Here is a 22,620-nt window from a genome sequence, read left to right on the forward strand (position 1 = left end):
ACACAAACTCCCTCTCACTTTATCTCTCACTTTCAGTCGCTCACTCACTCTTTCTCTCTTTGTCTCTATCTGCCTGTTTGTCTCTCTCTCTCTCTCTCTTACCGTCTTTGCATGCCATTTTACGTGGTTTTATTTCTACCTCGTTTCTCTCTCTGTCTCTTTCTGTCTGCCTGTCCGTCTGTCTCTCTCTCTCTCTCTCTCTTACCGTCTTTACATGTCATTTTACGTGGTTTTATTTCTACCTCGTTAGCAAGTCCCGCTGTTCGAACACACCTTATACGTAGGCCTTCACAACGATTCTCAGTTTACCGGAAGTTGTTCAGTCGTTCCTTACTTCCGTTTCCAATTACAAGTTTGGTTTACAATCTACTTAAATTTTCCTTTCTTCTCAAATTTTAGTTCACGTTTTAAGTTTATTCTTTCGAAAAATTCTTATTTCGTTCAGTACCTCCTGCATCGATAACTTTTGGTTGTTCTTCTGATCAAGACAAAATATACAAAACAAAATAGTAAACATTATCCAAATAAAAATTATCATCAATATAGATTAGAATTGTGTACCCTTTTCCGGACCTCGCATATTTACAACTGTCGATTTGTTGAAACTGGTTTAAAGTACAGACGACTCCAGTTGAGTTCAATAAAATGGTTATTGAAAAAGTGCCGCAATACAAAAGAGTAAGATGTATAATAAAAAAAAATGTACTGTTATTGTTATACCGAGATTACCCCGAAGTTATTCGAAAAAGCAAGTTAATAAACAAAAATGAAAAGCTAAATGGTAATAGATAAATAAATATCGTTCAGGATTAGTATTACAATATTGTTAAATGTAATGCAGGGAAAATTAGAACTATGTTTTACATAAGGGAATATTACAAAATGAATGTCAGTTAGGAATTTTAGTTGACACTTAATTTTAGATAAACAAAATACGGGACAAGGTGGATCAAGTGATTTTGATTCTTTAGTTACGTGGATAGTGACGTAATAAGATAGAGAAAAAGGTTAGATTTATAGAACGACGAGACAGTTAAGAATGGAGTTTCAAGTATCAGGATGTAACGTCATTGTCTCCACGTTCGGGAGCCAGGGAATGTGAGATTATAAAGATGTAGACGTCGCAAACTTCAGGCGAGGAGTGTGCATATGAATCTGGTTTGGAATGTGACTTAAGTATTTAGACAATTATGATAATTTAAAGATATTAATCGTTATATTTGAACAATGTAGATTGCAAAATGATGTGATACTTTTGTAAAATTACCTGACCGATCGTTGCTAAATAATATTTATTTTAGAGGTTAACGAACGTTATGCTGTTTGCTCCTTCATACTGGTGCTGTGGAGTTGACTGGACTTGCAATCAGGATTGTAACAGGAAAATATAGACATTCTGCTATTAATGAATTCTACGCTATGGAAATGCGTTTCCTGTTTTCATTCTTTATTTTTGCTTCCACAACTTTCGCATTTATAGATCAGTTTAGAACAAGGCACAGGTTTCAATAACAGACAAATGAGTATTGACAGCGGATGCGTACCAACGATAATTATAGCTAAAATACAGGAGAATAACAATTTAACCCATATATATATATATATATATATACATACACACACACATATATATATATATATATATATATATATATATATATATATATATATATATATAAAGAGAGCAAGAGAAGGTTAAAGACAGAATGTAGTTTATAGACTTTCATACTTCAATAGTGGAAATAACGTATGAAGAGCAATTATCAACATAAGCCTCGTTTAAAGTATGTCTCAAAATTGTGAATAAACATAAGCTTTGTAATAATAATATTCCCTGTAAATGAAGCAATATGAGGACTGCACACAAACGCTGTTCGGGAATATACACAAATTATTTGTTTATAGTGAGAAAGACTTGTTGTAAAACCAAGCACAATTTTTGCTAAAACTGCTAATATCAGTCGATGCAATGGCTGCTACAAGACAGAAAAAAAAAACAGTAGAATCTAGGTTTCACGTCAAACTCTTCTTTCTCCTAGATACATGCCTTAATAAAGACTTGGGTGCATCTTTTCTAGTGGAAAAAACGTGCTCCTAGATACCAACCAGGAAATTTCTACGTCCCACCGCGATAAATATAGGTGCGTAGCATTCCCAAATTGTCACTCATCCGGCACTGGATGGGCCCATCGTTGATTATATATACACATATACACATACACACATGCAGACGCACACACATGCAGACGCACACCCACACACACACACACGCACACACACGCACATATATATATATGGGTACATATATATGTACATGCATATATACACATACATATATATATACATATAATCACATACATACATATATGTACATATGATGGTGATTGCTTCTTCATGACAGAAATTTGCCATCGTTTCAGTTAACTGTTTTACGGCTGTGTGCATGTAGGTGACTTTTTGACATAATTCTATCTTACATGGACTTGCATATGTGTGACATAACACTTCCATTCTTTCATGATAATATCGTGACTTATTGAATGTCGTGTCAGGCCACATCTGGGTTTGTAGATTGGACCACAGATATGAAAACTTAAACTTGCCAGATGTGCTGTAATAGCCTTCTTATATAAATGCCGTTCCTCTCTACGGTTTTATAATTTTAAATGATACACATACACACATATGTATGCATATATACACATACATACACACAGAATTTGCCCCAACTAATATATCCTCTGTATGGCTTCAGATATTGGCTTCTAGCAGAATGGTGCAACCCTCTCTAAGTCTGGATAGTCCAGCAGATTAGATGGATTCTTGTCCTAGATTCAAGTAAAACAAAGAGATCACAAAAGCTGTATCTAACATATTTATCCAGGTAATTGGGAAGAGAGAAATAACGTTCTAAACCTCTTTACTCATTGTTTGAGAGATAAAGGAGAACTTCAATGGAATACTCGAATATACATGTATTACATATAAAGATACAGTGTTAGCCCCAGGAATAGAACTCCTTGATTTCCAATATTATGCCTTATAAATAGTGGTTTGTTATTAGTGTTTTCTCAAACAGTTAAAATTCTGATAGAGCGAAACAGCATATCTGCAGATGACTTTATAGGACATGACCTCGGTTTGAGTATTACAGTTGAATGCTATCGCTTGCTACAATTAGCTCTGTATTTGTTAGAAAAAAATAGAGCACCCTAAATGTCAGTCAATGTGTTTTTTTCAATAAACACTGTATATATCATCGCCTGTCTTGTCGATTATTTCTGATTCGTACTGATTATATACCTGGGTGACGCCTCTCTCTTGAGATGGCACTAGTCTAATCGCACTGAATAGTTGTGATATAGCAAAACATTATATCTGTTACAGACTATATATATATATATATATATATATATATATATATATATATATATATATATAAATTACAATTAGTTTACCAAGGTAATCAAAATGGTAAACTTAAAATATATTATAAATATTAAAGAGTTAATATTTACAAGTAAAGTAATCTCAACCAGATATAAAAGCTCAATAAAACCGAAAAGGAAATAGAGCTTATAATATGAACAAATGATTAATAAAACATGTTAAAAGACATCTTGAAAAAGAGTTAAAAACATATTTAATTTTAAAAAAGGAAGCACAATATAAGTGGATAGTCCTTAATCCGCGGAGTTTCGAAGAAATACTCTCCTTCTCATCAGAGGGAAGGAATTAGCAAAATGCGGGATAGGATTTTGCATATAAAAGTATTTAATGAAACTACAAGTAAGTCACAGATCTTACTTGGTTAAAAAAAGGGTGAGGTAAGGAGAATAGGAGGTAAAAGAAAAGCGATAAAAAGATTTCACATGAATGGATAGTCCGATATGGATATATATATATATATATATATATGCATATATATATATGCATATATATATATATGCATATATATATATATATATATATATATATATATATATTGTTATGGCTTTCCACAAAGAAAACAGAACGAGATAGAGTTTAAACAATGTAATACAACTTAAAAAGGTTACAACTGAAAAGAGTAGTAAACGTCACCGAGCAGGCGAGGGTCGCTCTGGTGTTTAATCCACACCTGGGATCAAAAGGTCTATGGTTTATATAATGGATAGAACAGTCCATTTGTAGGGTAATTCCCCTACAACACCCCACTCCCAAGCTGATTTCCGCGGTTGTGAAAATCAGTATTTCTTCCTTTTTGGGAAGACGACCAAGGGGTTTGTGCGCTTCCTCTTTTTGCCGGAGCGTCTCGGTTCTGACATCCATTTTGGAGGGTCTATGTTAAAACAGTCATAAACAGTTTCAATCGCCTCATTGCCGTCCTGCGGTGATTCTTCTTGATCCTCGTAAAAGCGCTTCCTGATTTGGTTCAGGTGCCTCTTATGTTGGAACTTTGGGCCCTGAATGATGTATGTAACATGGCCGATTCTTCGTAAGCTCGTGCCCTGTTCCCAAAAAGAAACGTTATGTCTAAAATGTCTTAAATACACGTTATCTCAGCTATTAAACCGTTTCGTTGGCATTGTAGGGGTTCTGTTGTGTAGTATGTGTTTGGGTAGCAGTTTATCAAATATGAATTTTATTTTCCGTCCAAACATGATTTCTGCTGGGGATCCCGCATCTGGTTTGTTCGGATTCCTCGTGATTCTGTAAACCTGCAGAAATTGCTGAAGGGCCTTTTCTGTCGGTGTCCCGGACGCCTTTTTAATGCCTTTTTAAGCTTATCGACTAAGCGTTCGGCCTGACCGTTACTTCTGACGTGGTACTGGGGTGTCCTAATGTGCTTGACTTGATACGTCTCGCAGAATTCTCTGAACTATGTCGAGGTGAACTGTGTAGCGCTGTCGCTAACCAAACAGTTTACAACCCCAAACCGAGCAAACAATTCCAATAAAAAATTTGTCGTTGGTGCCGTGGTCGGTTTTGTGCATCTTAGTACTTCTGGCCATTTAGAGTAAGAGTCAACTACTATCAGGTAGTAAAAATCCTCCACAGGTCCCGCATAATCGATGTGGATCTTCGACCATGGTTGTTCAGCCTTAGGCCAAAGTTTATATGTTATCGGTGGTGCTTTTGCAGCCAAACCACAGCCTTTGCATTAGTTCCCATGTCGGTAATATCTTGGTCCATAGCTGGCCAATAAACAAAACTTCTCATTAGGCTTTTCATTCTGTTTATTCCTGAATGCCCCATGCGAAAATCCTTCAGAATTCTTTTTTGAAGGGTTTGGGGGATGATAACCCTTTCACCGTATAACAGTATTTCGTCGCAACCAGAAACAAATGTCTGAACTGGTGTCACCCAGTGCTAATTTCTGCTTCGTGGTTGGAATGAAATTGTCATTTAAGGATTCTGACTTAATTTCCTGAAGTGTGACCGACAGTTCGCGGATAATATTGTTTATCATGGTTTTTACATCACTATTAATTCGTAGTGCCGTGATTACTGAATCTTCAAGAGGTTCCATTTTGGCAGGAATCAGTCTCGATGGACCGTTTGCATGTGCTATTAGTTTTTAAGGGAGAAATTGAATTGTAAAATTATAATTCAGCAAAATAGTTCCTCATCTTAATAGTCGGTTCGCAGTGAATGTTGGAAGTCCTTTTTTTGATTCGAAAATGGATATCAACATCTTATGGCCGGTTTGTAGATAAAATGTATTCCGTACAAGAACCGGTGGAATTTTGAAACTGCAAATATAAATACTCGGGCCTCTTTCTCGATCTGAGAATAATTATTTTCCGCTGGCAAGAGAGCCGTGATGCGAAAGCAATAGGATGTTTCGAGCCACCCGGCATTCGATGTAGCATGCACACCCCGACGCCATATTGGCTAGCATCGCTAGCTACTATTATGTCCAGCTGCGGGTTTAAGTGCACTAGGAATAGTTTTGAAGTCAGGATTCTTTTTATTTCTTGGAATGATGTCTGGTAATCTACTGTCCACTCCCAAGCCTTATCCTTTTTAGCACGTCATTAATTGGTGCGCGCAATTTCTACATATTTCGGATGAACCCCTGGTAATAATTTGCTAAACTAAAAACTCTGCAATTGAGTTAAATTTACTGGTGTCGGCATTTTTTAAATATCGGTCGCCCTATCAGGGTTTGGGCGTCTGCCATCTAAATCGATTATTTGACCCAGGTATTTAATTGTTTGTAAAAAGAACTCGCATTTATCTACTTTGATCTTAAATCCATAATCTTGTATTCGACTGAATACTTGTCTGATATGTTTTTCATGTTCCTCCCTGTTTTTGCTCGCTATGATAAAGTCATCAAGATATGTGATTGTGGTGTCCAAGCCGGACAGCATAGTATCCATTACTTGCTGGAATATTGCGGGTGCCACCTTGATACCAAACGCGAGTCTTTCATATCTGTACAAACCCCGATGAGTGTTAATACAGATGAGGTTAGCGCTTTTGTCGTTTACAGTAATCTGTAGGTAAGCGTCGCTTAGGTCGATCTTAGAAAAAACTTACAGTTATTTAATTTCGTGAACACTTCTTCTGGACATGGTAATTGATAGTGAAAATCTTCTAAGGACCCGTTGAGTCCGGTCGCGAAGACGGCGCAAACGCGAATTAGCCTGGACCTTTTCTTTACGTAAACTGCTTGAGCAGCCCAGTCACTATATTCAATTTTAGCCAGTATACCGATGCTTTCTAATCCGTCTAGTTCCTGATTTATTTTGTGCAGGGAAGTGACCGGGACATTACGTTTCTTTTTAAACACTGGTTGTGTGCCAGGTTTCAACTTAAATTCTGCGGCCATTTTTGTACATCTCCCCAGGCCAGGAGTAAATACGTTTGTGAGTTATTTTTTAAAACAAGTTATAAGTTTCTCCGTTTCTGCTGGGCGGGTAACTATTTTCTTGCAGAATATGGATATAGGAAGATCCCAGAGACGAAACTCCTCCATGCTGTCAGAACCGAACAGATTCTCACTATCTTTTACCACATACAATCTTAGTTTTTTTGTTTTCCCTCGTATGAATTTTTTGTACCATTAACGGCCGTCGTAATTCTGTTAGTTTTTAACATAGTCGGTTTTCATAATATTTTCCACGTTTTGAAATTTATTATTGAAAAATCCGATCCACGGTCTAATTGAAATTTAATAGCATTGCCGAAAATGTTACCGTTACATATCTGCCTAGATTTTCATCTACGACGTCCTTAGTTCTGGTTTGATGTACACGGCTTCTATTCTGAGTTTCTCTACAGTGCGAACGTTTATGACCGATATTATTGCATCAATGGCATCTTTTTGTTAAAAATGGGTAATCCCTTACCCAATGTATTCCACCACATCTGAAACAAGCGCTCGGTGCTTTTAGTTTTTTCCGAGTTTCGGTGGTTAGTGTCTGTGTGCCATATCAACGGTTTTTTCTTAGTTACTTTTTTATTTCCGCGATCCCTGCTTCGATATTTCTTGCATCTTTTTTTTTAAATAATTTCTACTTTTTGACGATCCTCAGTCGATTTTGGAAGTGTTAAGTTCGGTTCATTTTCTAATTTTGTAAGGACTGTGCGCCTGTTTTCTGCATCTTTTCCCGAGGTTAACCCTTGCAAAAACACAAGACATTTAAAATTGTCTGCTGTTTGTTCAGACAACTTAAAGTTATCACAGTGGTTGTTCACTACAGCTGCGTAGGTGGCAAAATCGTCATTATCGTCTTTTACCACATTCAAACATCTCCAACGCTTATGGAAAAAAGACGCTTTCGGCGAAAAAAGTTCTATTAACAAATTAACCGTCCCAGTGAATTATAAATCTGCTGTTTTCCGAGGTAAGATGTAATCCACGAATTTATCATGCTCAGCCGTTTCCAATTTTCTTAGTAGAAGTCTGTGTTTTTCTTTTGATCAGTCAATATTATTTTGCTGCAGTCAATATTAAAAAAATTTGCTAACGCCGAAAATACGCTGCTAATCATTTTTCCTCTTCCTCGTATTTAAAATTGCCGCGGTCCATATTGGATTCTGACAAAATGATGACTTGCCTTTCGCGTTCGCATTATTTTTAACAATTTCTGTAAGCAATTCCTTTGTTCGCAATTGACGTTCGGCTAACTGTTTTTGAACTTCCTTTTGCTGTTCCTCGGTTCGTATTTGATATTCCGTTAACTGTTTTTGCTATTCCTTTTGCTGTTTCCCGAATAATGCCTGACGCTTTGCGGCATCGATATGCACCTTGGTCAAATGTTTAACGCTACTTTCAATTCGTCCATTTTGCTTTGTCAGCGTTAGCAATTTCAAGTCGCGATGAACCTTTTTCTTTTTACAAAAGTACAGCGCTATCTTTGAAAGTCGTGACGAACTTTTTCTTTTCAACTCTTTTTTCCGTAATGATCTGCGTTTTTTTTTTTTTTAGTTACCGTGAACCTTTCAGTTGCAAGTGTTATGTTACACACTTCCTTAGGTTTGATAACATTTGATTCCGACATCGTTAGTATTTTTAGAATACTATTTCAACGCGAGTATTTTTGCTTCAATATCGTTACTGGTTTCGATTTTAGTATGCTCCTTGAATCCAATGTCGTCAGTGTTTAGTTCTTTAGAACGTTTTCAAACGTGACTACGTTCTACGAATCCAATGTCGCCAGTGTTATGGCTTGCAATAAGCCACAAAGAAAAAAAAAACAGCAGAATAGAGTTTAAACAATGTATTACTGGAACAACAACGTAAAAAGGTTACAACTGAAAAGAGTAGTAAACGTCACCGAGCAGGCGAGGGTCGCTCTGGTGTTTAATCCATACCTGGGATAGAAAGGTCTATGGTTTATATAATGGATAGAACAGTCCATTTGTAGGGTGATTCCCCCCACAATATATATATATATATATATATATATAGTAAGTTATGAAAATATATATGGCTATTAAGCTACACAGAATATTCCGCGTTTCATTCTCATGAGAATTCGTCACGAATATATTCAGCAGAATATTCTGAGTAGCTTAATTGCTATATATATATATATATATATATATATATATATATATATATATATATATATATATATATATATATATATATATATATTTGGATAGCTTACTAGCTAGCTCTACCTATATATTGAGCAATGTTGACGTAAAACTGAAAAATTTACGCATAAAATTTTATCTTCGTATATTTATGTGATTAAATGGAATAATCACACACACACTCACACCCCCACACCCACACACCCACACCCACACATACATATATATATATACATATATATATATGTATATATATATATATATATATATATATATATATATATATATTGTAATAGTGTAATAGGCAGGATCTAAAAGAGCAAAGCCTCAGTAAAATATGTTTCAATGTACTGTGCTCGGAGTATTGCAGACATGATAAACTCGATATGTGTAATTACTAGAGCTATATATATAGAAAAGGTGAGCGATTAATACTTGCGAAATTATTAATCAATTTTCATAGGCGGAAACATAAAATGAAATTTACATGTACGATCGTTTCGGAAACGATATTCATTTATTCATTCAATATTCACAAATAATACCATCAAGAAATAAGTAAAATATTTCTGGATATCGTCTCCTCATCAGCATAAATCGCCCCCCCTCACTTATGCTCAGAAGGAGACGATATCCAGAATATTTGTAAATATTAAATTAATAAAAGGATATCGTTTGTGAAACGACCGTACATAAAAAAAATATTTTGTTAGATTTCCTCCTATAAACACTAGATTGATAATTTCACAAGTATTAATATTTAACACTATATATATATATATATATATATATATATATATATATATATATATATAATTTTTCTGGTAAAATGTAGGACACCTCTGTGGAAATCGCATGAGGACTAATCCCCTGACCCTGCAGTCAATTCTCGAATCCTTTTCTGATTGCTCGCTTATGAAACTGCATTCGGTGACAAGAATCTTTGTTTTCACAGCTTAGACTGCAATATAATATTTCAGAGGTCGTCTGGATGATTTACCTGGCCCAATATTCCTTGCATTGGAGTTTATTTTCGAACAAAGTTCTAATAGACTATCGTGATCCCACTCCGCTTTATATTCTTGGGACTTTGGTTGAACTATCTATTATTGTAATACTATATTTGCAATTACGTGACGATACAAGGCCAGATAATTCTGGACGATTATTAGAATATATATTTTTAAATGCAATGCAGAGAAAAATATTACCAAAATGTTTTAGCATGAAGGACTGTTACATAAAGAATGTCAGTTAGGAATTTTAGCTAACACTAAATACACTTAGTTAAACAAAATACGGACAATTTGCATCAGGTGATTTTATTTTTTGGTAACGAGGGTACTGCCGTAATGAGATAGAGAAAGAGTTTAGATGCACATGTACGTTTTAGTAGGAAAACGAGACAGTTAAGACTGGAGTTTCTAGCGGCAGGATCGAAAGGGAGTGTCTCCACGTTCGGGAGCCAGGGAACGTGAGATTAGCAAAATGCTACCATAGAAAAATTCAGGCCGTGATGTAAAGGTTTATATATAAAAAATAGTTTGTGTATGATGTTTTCCAAAATCGAAAGGCAGCAATCCGGAGCGTGTCAACATGTCAGAGCAATAAAAGAGAAAACGGAAAATACATAAAAAAATGAAGAATATTGTTCCGTTTGTTAAAATAATCTGCAGAAATGGTTGTTCACCAATCGTAAGGAGTTGTACATGTAAAGTTAAATATACCAGTGTTGACCGGTTGTTGATTCTATGAACACACAAGCACACACAAAAAGGAACACCGGCACCAACAACGAACATTTCTAGGCGATGACATATATAAAAAGGCATGCATTAGGAGACACGCACAAGGACAACACATCCGTTATATAATATTAGAAGTGTAAGCCATGTTTATTTTCAGAACAGTTTCCGATGGTTCGTTATTCTACACAAGTCCTGAGAGGTGACTGGTTTGCAGTAGACAGAACAGTTTGCGATGGTTCCTTGTTCTTCACAAGTCATGAGAGGTGACTGATTTGCAGTAGACAGTTCCACAGAGCAAAAGATTCTTACCGTCTCGAGACGGAAAGAACATATGCGAAATTACTACAGAAAGGTTTAATATTTATGGAGCAATTCTGGTTTCTGATTGGTTGGAAGCAGAACGTGAATTAAATCGATTCGTCAGTTCCTAGCAGCATCGTTTATAAAAAGAATCTGCCGACTGTGCGGAATCATACCCCATTATAGAACAAATATTGTAACACACACATCCGTTATATAATATTATGTTTTTAATTTTTTTTCTATCTTATTATTACTTACATTTTCTCCTCTTTTTTCATTTGGATCCAACCACCTTTATTATATGTTTTCTCTATTTTACTTTCTCTTCCATGTTTCCTGCTACTTTTCCAGTTGTCTACACTTTTCCCTATAAATACTTTTTTGATTTTTATCCTCATTCCTTTAACTGTTCCCAATAATTTACCCCATACTTTAATTTTTTTTTATCTAAATGTTTTCAACCCGGTTTTATGTTTGTATAATTTTATAGTGTTTCACTGACGTTTTTCTCTTCTCCTGATGAGAAGCATTATGGTTCGAAATAAAATGGCGTTGAGTGTTTTTTTCCTACTTCCCTAATTGTAATCTTTATTTATCTGATGATTTAATAAATTTCTGTGTCACTTTTATTTTAAATCTTTTTATTTTAACTTATATGCATATATATATATATATATATATATATATATATATATATATATATATATATATATATGGACATACATATATATATATATATATATATTATTCATGGATCTTATCTTATAAAGAAAATGTTTATATAAATATATTTTCAAGGGTGACGTAACAGAAGCCGAATATGACAATTAATACACAGTATTAGGAATAATGCATCATTATGTAAAATAAAAATTTACAATATATAACCTACGTTCTTGAAGATCTTACATATTAATGTTCATATTTTTTAATGTTACCAAAGCAGAACTTAGTTGACGTGCGTTCTTTAAATTCGAAATAAGTAAAATATAGCTCCAAAATCAAAATAGCGGAAACATACATATGAAGAGATAAAATAGAGACAAAGAGGAATAGATAGATAGATCGAGAGAAAGATAGGTAGATAAGTAGATACATGATTGATTGATTGAGTCATTGATTTACCTCATTTTCATCGGCATATTTTCTGAGTCCGTCCCAAATGAGTTTCAGTGTCGCTCTGGCTTCGTTATGCTTTTTGCCATCAGTTGGCCAGGAATGCAAATCGCAGATTTTCTAAAAACAGAAAGAAAAATATACCAAGTGTTAAAAAATACCTTTTTATAATATGTTTCTGCTTTCAATTATTTGATAACCGTTGTCTGTCATGCAAGAATTCAGATAAATAGCTATTATTAAGTAGTTGCAGTTTGCGTGCTATAGACCATAAACATGTTTCGGATTATTTAATCAATTTTCATATGTGCCTTTATAGTTTGCTTTCACTGGTTATTAATATTATAATTGCGTAGGTATTTGTGTCTGGTTTGGTGTCATGTCAAACCTAGCGCAAATTATATTAAACGGATATTTAGGAGATATATTTTTTAATTGGAATTCATTATTGAGACGAGTATTATTTATTAATTTCGGACTATTATCCTCATCTGTTCTAAGTTGTTATTTAACGAAGTTTCGGCCAACTATTCGTTTGGTCTTCGTCAGGTGGTAACCCAAAGCCGACCAGAGGTTTATTTGGCCAAAACGTGGTGAGACGACTACAAGTATGGACGGCAGTAATTGCTGAGAATGCAGTTAGGAGATTCGGAGTTCTTATCCCGTCGTGGTTACCACCTAACGAAGGCCAGATGAATAATTTGCCGAAACGTCGTGAAACAACAACTAAGCAAAGATGAGTATAATAGTCCGCACTAAATGAATTAATGGATATTTAGGACTTATACCGAAAGTATAACTCTAGGTTTAAGTGGATCTGGGGATAGAGTGCAGAAGTTATTATTCAACGCTTCATCAAACTCCGAAAATTAGAGCATTGTAACAGGATGCAGTTTCATATCATAAAGTCTTATTCGGAGCAATATACTTTTAAAGGGATGATGTTTTAATAAACTATGGCATGAGGCATGCCTGTCGAGATATGGTATTTGGATTCAGCTCCTACTCCATAAAAGAACGTGGTCTGTCGCGTTAATTTTCAAGTTACATTGTAACAGTATAAAAAAATGTATAATTAATTGCTGCGTAAAGTTTAATGAATATATTCTTATAATGTAATATCACGCTAGATAGAAGTGATCAAAGCACGGCCAGGAATATACCAAGAAGATAATCTTAGTTAAGGAAATGCGGATATCAAGTAAAAAAAAATACATTTCTGTTTTATATGTTTTTGCAGTACCTCTTCGTAAAAAAATCTGTCTCCAAGCCTCGAGAAAAAAAGAAATAAATAGAGGCAAGAATACAAAAGCGGGCTGCAACATCACGCAGTTGAGCAACTATATATAACAGTAACAGAAACTTTTTCCCCGAATACCATAAAACGCATCTTAAATGTAAACACACACTTGTGAGGATGTGATCTACGGATCTTAGTTTTTCTAGAAGTTTAAATCAATAAATATTTATTATTACTAGTGTCGGCAGTGGAAGACTTTAAATAAAGGAATCGTTTTACACATCGAAAGATAGACGCAATTTTTACAGATTCCGATACCTCCATAAGTTTCAATTTTTTCTATTCCCGATTCAGATTCTGATTAATCCCATCACTAATACATTAATAAAACCCAGTTCTAGTGAAGAAATATCAGTTTCTAATCTTATATATTGATCTTCATCAATTTTGATTATTGTTGTAAATCGACAAGTTATGTTTTTATTAAAAGTCAGGATTCAACACAAATATATTTTTAGTAAAATTTTCAGATTGGTCTCATTTGGGAAGTTACTTATATATGTGCTAATCTAAATGAATACGTGCGATTAAAAAATGAATTTAAGACTTCAGACTTCGATGTCTACCATCTCTTCAGAGGAGAAAATAGACATCGAAATCCTATAGGTTAGGGAGCTATAATATTTCAAATGTATTCTTTGTCTTACATAGAATAATAAAACTCTTTTGATTTGAAATTTAACCATTTCACGTCATAAATTTTTACATTTTTAAATATTTTAAATTTATTGAATGACTAAAATGTTATATATATATATATATATGTATATATATATATATATATATATGTGTGTGTGTGTGTGTGTGTGTCTATTATCTTATGAAACTCAAATCGTCTTGAGTAAGCGTTGAAACTGAGTTTTCGGTCTACAGCTTCCAGTTTAGAAGAATTCTGCGTGTTCGTTATTAAATAAAAACGAAGCAATGTCAGTTTTTTTTTTTTAATTCACAGTTTTTTCGCGTTTAAAATATGCAAATAAAAATGAAACTAAAGTTTTCTGCTTGTTTCTTCATCGGCATTTTACGAATTCTATTTATATTTTTCATTGCAAGTTGGAATCGTTTTAAAACAATTATTTTTATTAAAAAGAAAAACAAAACAAAGTTTATAACATTATGCAAAACTGCTACGGAGAACCAACTAAAAACTTGCCTTTTAAAACTTGAGTTTTTGAGGTATTCTACTTGTACCTATTACATTGCAAGTTGGAACTGTTTTAAAACTATTCTTTTATTTTAAAGAAACAACAATTCGAATCTAATCCGAGATTCTTCAGGAAATGCCAAAACAGTTTTTAGAACTATTCTTTAATGAAACAAGGTCGATAGCCATTAGTCGCGTGATCTCGTGTAATGAATGAATGCGTGAATGTAGGATTGACATGGAATTCTTAAAGATAAACTAAAATGACCGAAATATGGGCTGAAATGACTTAAATAAATAAAAAAGTAAATGACTTAGACTGACTTTAATGAATTAAGGATGAATTGAATGGCCTTAACAATGACTTGAATGCTTGAAAAATAACTAAAATCCTTCAAAAACAACTTGAATGATCTGGAGAATGATTTGAATGCCTTTGAGACTGACTGGTTGTAAAGTGGGTGATCTTTTTACATTAAATTAATACTAAAACATGATCCCCCACTTTATATCACAAAGTTACAAACATAAGTACAGCATGTAGTAAGACAGATACTACACTTTGATCTTGGCCAATACGTCAGGAAAAGCTTAAAAAACTAAGAACAGCATCTATTAACAACCAAAAAGGCCAAGCACAAAAGTGCTACGGACAGACCGACAGACCGACCGACGGTGTGACTTATAGAGTCGCTTGCACGCGACTAAAAAGAGCTATCTTTCTTTCATTTTTATTTTTAACAGTATCAACATTCTTTAATTCACTTTTTCATACTACAATATAAAACGCAAAAACAAACGCAAAACATTTATCATTACAAATACATTCATACAAAAATAAAGTTGCTGGTATTGGAACAGAAAAATTAACGTTCAGAAAAAAACGTTCAAATATCAGTCATGTTTTCTTTTAAAGAAAAAGTGAAATAATTATAAATAAATGAAAATGTTTTTAAACTGTTCGAAAAACTGAAAAAAAAAGCCGTAAATAATTAAATGAAAAAGCTTAAGTAAAAGTTTGTTTTTTAATTAAAGAATCGTACTAAAAACGTTCGTCGAACTTGTTTCATAAATAACTGCTTGTTTAGATATAGCTGACAGACCATTTTTTTATATTGTTTTACGCGAAAGCAATATTATATATTGTCATGCCAACAATCGTAATATATCCGAAAATTACAAAAAGGCATCGAGTAGAAAGCTGTTGTCATTCCGGAATATATATTGAGACAATTTTTTCTTGCATTATTCTCCTGTTTTCTAGACAGTAATAGCAGATTTGCCTTCTCGACGAAGCATTATCCAACAGATATTTTCAATGCATGTGCTAATAATGTATGCGCCTATTCATCATAAATAAGTATATCTCTAAAGACATTCCTCTGAGTAGATGAGCCTTACACCGAAAATCCTCACTTTAAGGAAATAACTTTATATTTCGTGTATTCCTTGATCAAATAATTAATTTTTGTTCTGAAAATGTTATATTTTACAGAAAAAATTCAAAGATGAAACCTACGATACATACATACATACATACATACATACACACATATATATATACATAGAAACACAAAAGTCTGAGGAAGCTACAGACGGCCAAAAAACGGCCGGGTAGCTGAAACAATAATGTAACTGAACAGAAAGATACGCTAATAAAAAATAAAACGTATATATATATATATATATATATATATATATATATGATGATTGCAACGTCTTGTCAGACGAGTGCCACTCCCTCAGACATTTAAAATCCATCATTCCAAATGTCTGAGGGAGTATCTATACAAATATGATGTTACAGAGTCTTAGCTTTGTACGACAGCTAAGTCTCTCTCTCGGTTCAAAATGTTGAGCTCCAGCAACAAGCAAGAGCAAGATAGCCAGCAACAAATTAAACTGCAGACCAGCTTAATGCGGGTAGTTGTCTTCCGCTTTATGGTTTTTTAAATTAGAGATTTGCTTCTCCTAGAAAGGTTGCTTTCGTCACGGCTTACGGGAGCCCTCTATACCCTAATACAAATATACACACACACAAATATACACGGTGCTAGTTGGCCGTTGACCCAGAAAAAGAGTTCATTCGCCCTTTGGAAGGTCTTGTTTTTAATACTTCAGGGAGACTAGCCACCCTCCAATGTATATATATATATATATATATATATATATATATATATATATATATATATATATATTGGAAATAATTATATTCACGCTTCTTATATCTGTGAATTAAACTTGTGTTCCAAACTGACTTCCTTTATATTAAAACAAGCTTAATTCGTGACCCAACTCGTCAAATTTGGTTCGTATTTATCTATCTATATATTGAGAGAGAAAGGGGGAAATTAAATTATTACTAGGCAGATTAAATAATCTGGAAGAAGGATGATACACGAATAGTTAAGATTAAGCTGTTGATAAATTGCTAGAATCACGGAATATGCGACTTATAATAGATCCGGAAATTGAATGCCTAGCGATTAGTTGGATTGAGTTCACAGTGTGTGATATGATTAGTGTTATGGTAAATAGCTGGTGAGTTGTTAGCGTGAGACGAGACTTGCTTCTGCAGACAATGGCGACGCGCTTTCTTTTAGATGCATAGTTCATATCATGACACGGTTTTTGTCTTTGTTTTATTTGCGATTTCTTACACTTTGCTTGCATATGAGATTTCCATGGTAAAGTCTCTTGAAACAATGCATTGATCTACGTGCATTATCATTGTCTCTAATACTCACTAATGATAAATAATATTGTTGGATTGCACACTAACAATATTGATTAACATATATTTACTATACTATTAAAGATGTTCTTGCTGATCTAGCCCCTATTTTTCAAAAACTCTCCACTAATCGAATCTTATATTCTTGATGTTCTCGGTTTACCAGTATTCAAGAATTTCGGTTAAGAAACTGGCCCACTTAATTATCTACCACTTAGTTTTCTCTCTTCCTTTCGGTAAAATTCCTGAGTAATCAATCGAACGCGTGTCTTTCACCGTTTAAATGCTAACGTCTTTCTGACCAATAGTATGCATTGAGGTAAGTTTATTCTTTTTCGGCTATTCTAACGATCATCTCTTGGTACATATAAACCCTCTGTATCGCTTTACTGCAGATAAATATATTTTTTTTAATTTTGTAATTGCTATGAAACGCAGACAAGTTAAATTTTGTTCACTGGAAAAGCATAACAAGGTGCTTTATTTCCCTGATTTTTGTGGTGTTTGAGCAAACATTTTTTAAAATTATGCTAATTTTTCTATTTCTGGTAATTTTTTAGCAAGTATCTAACATGTATATTTTCAGTAATAATATAGTATTCTAATTTCATACTTCTATTTATATGAAATAAAGAACATATCCAGTAAGAATATTAACCAAAAACATGAACGAATTTCACATTATTTTGTTTAAGGAGATATTAGTCATCAACATATCTCCCATGCCTCAAAATCACTTTTAATAGCCTGTTGTCAACTAAAGATGTCAATCGGCAGATTTGCTATGATATGATGGTATAGGAAACTTCGAAAATCTTCCCCCGAGGTTCATCCACCGACGAAAATTGAACAACTCGATCATAAATTTTCATCTTTATTATTGGCCAGAGCTGCTACATTGGGTTTATATCTGGAGAACAAGGTGGCTATATCGTCAAATTTTCAACACTAATGCCTAATGATTAAAGGAAGGATATTGTAGCCTTGGCTGAGCGGGATGGCACATTGTCGTGCATCAAATCAATTTGCGGTGACGAGCCAATCAAGGTCATCAAGCCATGGTGGCAAATGCTCATTTAAAAATAAAATGTCAGACTTACTTGTTAGCTTCACATCTTCTGGCACTGATCGCAGTTTATTCCAGCCCAAAACGTGACCCCTCAACCTCCCTGTTCACGAAGTAATCGATGAGAGGTAGGGAATCTAAGATGAATCCAAACTTTGGCCCACCCATCTGTTTCATCAAGGGTTGCAAATTAAAGCTACATTTAATGTAATTGTTTAAACAACCTATACCTCATTTGATTCGCCTTTTATTCCTCGATATTTTTACCTCTTCATATTTGACTTTAATTGAAATATTCTAGTGTTCAAGTCAATTTAAAAAATAACTTCAAATTGAGGAGGCAAAAAGAAAGTCCGCAGCAACAAATTCGCTAAAAAACCATCTTAAATTATCGCCCCTAAATCAGTTTAAAATATCCACCAACAGACTACAAATCATCTCTAATCATAATTGCTGTTGTTCCAGGTTATACAAGGTAACATTTAGTCCATATGCCACGACGTTCTCTTAGTGATCGGCAGGAATTCATTAATTTCCACCCTTGTGGTTTATCCAATCGAGAAATCGGCCTCATCGATAAAAGGATTCATCAATAAAAGGACATTTTCAAAACTGATTTTTATGTATTTCTGAGCCCAAGCCAAACGTTTTTCTTTATGAGTTTGATTTAAAACCGGCCTTGCTATTGCCTGATTTTTGTGGACTTTGAACAAATATTTTGAAAATTATTCTAATTTTTCTCTTTTCTGGAAATTTGAAAATGTTTCACGTGCCAAGTGTGATGCTGTTCTATTTCAGAAACGGAAAAAGACGTTGGAAATTCCAAACTTTCATTTAAGACATTGCAGTGTGTCTTTCTGAACAGTCCTATTTTAGCCCTGTCAAATATAGCAGCAGTGTTTCTGCCTGACTGCTTGAGAATTTGACAGTGTGTATCACTTTATTGCAGGTCTACCAAAATGCCTAGAAAGGGTCGATTGACAGCTAGTGAAAATAAATGTGTTGTTGCACGCCTGGCAGAACATTCATCTCTCGTACATCGACACAAGCAGCTTGGAAGAAATGGAAAAACATTATCTTCATACGTTAAAAATCTAAACATCAAACGAAGGAAAGACAAAGACACAATAAAGTCAGTTTCTGTTCGTGATGGTAGAAAAATTCGCTGTCAAATTATCAAGCAGCCAGGCAGAAACACTGCTGCTATATTTGACAGGGCTAAAATAGGACTGTCCAGAAAGACGCGCTGCAATGTCTTAAATGAAAGTTTGGAATTTCCAACGTCTTTTTCCGTTTCTGAAATAGAACAGCATCACACTTTGCACATGAAACATTTTAAAATTTTGTACTGGGGTCCTTGTTTTCTTATCTCATTCATCACGAGGAAGTCTGGAAGTAAAGACGAACTGTTGATGAACACATAACTCGGTTTGTTCCCTTTTATTTCTCTATTTTGCCGGATTACTATTTCCATTATTCTCATCATATATATATATATATATATATATATATATATATATATATATATATATAATTTTTGATTTTTTACATTAAATAATAAAAAAAGCGTTATTGTTTCACCGTTTTGAACTTACTTTTAGTATTATAAGATATATATTGACGTACAATTTTTTAAAAAATATTTACATTTTTTTCGATTTGTTTTAGGTATTATAATATATATATATGTATATATATATATATATATATATAGATATATATATAGTGCTTTAGTATCATAGAACTCGATACTATGACCACAAAAGTACATTTAACAATAAAAAACACCGTATGAAAACAACACTAGCGAATAAAAAATGTGAACTTAAAGAAAGCGGACATTCGCCGGTAGTCGAATGGAAAATAATAAGACAAGCTACCATATGTAGGGACCTAAACGACCCATGTAGATTATGCCTTCATGAAAAATTTGCTATCCTGTACTTTAAAGAACCCCAACATCTATTAAACTGTAGAAGAGAAATAGAAAACAACTGTGTTCACAAGATAAAATTTACTCTAGGATAGCGATACAAAATAGTTTTAAACCAACAAAAACAATAGAAAATAAACAAATAAATAAATTAAATAAACATGAATATACATGAACGATCACACATATATGTATGTATGTATGTATATATGTATATATATGTGCATATATGTATGTACACACACATATATATATATTTATATATAAACTAACATTTAAAAAAACACTAACCTAGTTTAAAACAGATCAAGAAACTAAATATCCAGAGCACACACAAGGGAGCAGGTCAACCAGAGGTCAACTAGGCCTTTGCCGATAAATGCATGCTCATTGGCTTATAGGAAGGGCGCAGTGGATACTAGAAAGCTGAAGATGCGCAGATAAAAAAACGACAAACAACCACAGAATTCGCGCATAAGCCTGAAGAGTCCTAGAGTGGATGAAACGCAGAATATTCAGTGTAGCTTAATCGCCATATATATGTTATAAATTACTAACTAGCTCTACCTACGTATTGAGCAGTTTTGAAGTAAATACTTAAAGTTTATGCAAAAATCTATACTTTCGTATATAGTTTTATGTGAGTAAATTAAGTAGTTATATATATATATATATATATATATATATATATATATATATATATATATATTTCACTTACTAGTGTAATAATAATACTACCTCATCGAAATATACATATTTTCATTATTAAATCTTAGATTTCATGTCTTCTAATGGCCGCTTTTGTTTAGTCAATCTGGAGATATTTTCTACTTAAAACGATTCGTCTATTTTGTAAATACGGGGTTGCTATTTATCGAGCCAAAAACCTATATTATTATTATAAAAATAATAAAAATAATAATAATAATAATAATAATAATAATAATACATATTACGTATGACGTAGCTGAATTTAAATAGGTAGACGTGTGAATCAGGATTCACTTACATTCAGAAGCGGCAAGAATGATAATTGTATAATCTTCTCTTCTCTTCTCTTCTCTATCTCTTTTTTTCTTTTCTCTTCTTCTTTCTTCTATATAAATAAAATGAACTAATTTTCCCGACTGATTTTGACATTAATAGGATTAAAAATCTAGATATTTCATGCAAATATGATATGCACAAACGGCAGAACAATATCTGAGGTGTGTTATAGGCTTATTATTTCTCAAATTCCTCGATAATCTTAAATTTCTATACATTTTCTGCTGAGAAGTCACGGCCAAAATCGGTTAAGATCAATGGAAGTGGTAAAATATTTTCTCTCTAATAAATTCCTCCTCCCCCTGCCACCATTTAACACCGTTTGGGGATCGTTCACAAGGAACAGTTGAGAAGAGAACACCGGTTTGGCTTCGTAGTTCTTTCATGTGAAGTTATTTAAAATCACTAAACTAAGCTGCAGTGCTCTGTGGCGTAGTGGTTAGCGTGCTGGACAATTCACATTATATTTTCACGTTCGCGCTGACCTACCGTAGTCGTTTTTTTTTTTCCTAAACAACTGGAATGGACTTTTCTTGGTGGCCGAACTGTTAACGTTGCAGATGTTTTTTTTGTTTTTTTTCACACTTTATTTTCCTACTTTTACTCATGACTCCGGGTTTGATCCTTCCTACTTACCTACCATAACATTTTTTAAAACTTCCCCCCCATTCCCGGAAACAAACACTCGGGCAACGCCGGGTACCCCCGCTAATTATTAATATAACATCCTCCATGTTTTACCTACTGCTGTTATAAATAACGGGTTAATAATTTTCCTATTAAACCATATTAGTGGTTAAAATCCAACAGTAGATGTGATTGTAATTAAAGTCGACATGGCCGATTTCATTCGACGTATAATATCCATTAGCCCAACGGCACACCTCCTTTTAATATCAAGGTCATAGTCTTATTGATACGATGATACGACCCTTGTGTTTGTTTCGTTCATAATCACCGTATCCATTACTTACGGCGTTGTTTTCGAACATCAAACGCCTTAAGCGATCTAAGATTCATCATGGGCGCAGTACGTCGGAATCTTTAATTATAGGCGTTGTCTGTTTGCACTGAAGCGGACGGGTCTCGCGCAGCAACTTCCGTTCGATAGTAAACACCCAGCGCGTCATCACCACAAGCTAAGGAAGCGGAGACATTTCGACAACCTTTATCGAGGCGTCATACTATTACAC

At 33.9% G+C, this 22,620-nt stretch overlaps 1 protein-coding gene across 1 annotated transcript in view; it reads right to left on the reverse strand.

Annotated features, from left to right (window-relative positions):
* Positions 1 to 22,620, reverse strand: part of LOC145279915 (sarcoplasmic calcium-binding proteins I, III, and IV-like) — a 219,756-nt gene that overhangs the window by 57,589 nt on the left and 139,547 nt on the right. Inside the window, exon 4 of the mRNA XM_080131472.1 lies at positions 12,213 to 12,323. Coding sequence (XP_079987598.1) covers positions 12,213 to 12,323 — 111 coding nt within the window. The remainder of the gene's footprint in view (positions 1 to 12,212; positions 12,324 to 22,620) is intronic.

The sequence above is a fragment of the Euprymna scolopes genome, chromosome 7 (genome assembly GCF_053919585.1).
Source record: "Euprymna scolopes isolate OS-2025 chromosome 7, ASM5391958v1, whole genome shotgun sequence".
Taxonomy (NCBI): Eukaryota; Metazoa; Mollusca; class Cephalopoda; order Sepiida; family Sepiolidae; genus Euprymna; species Euprymna scolopes.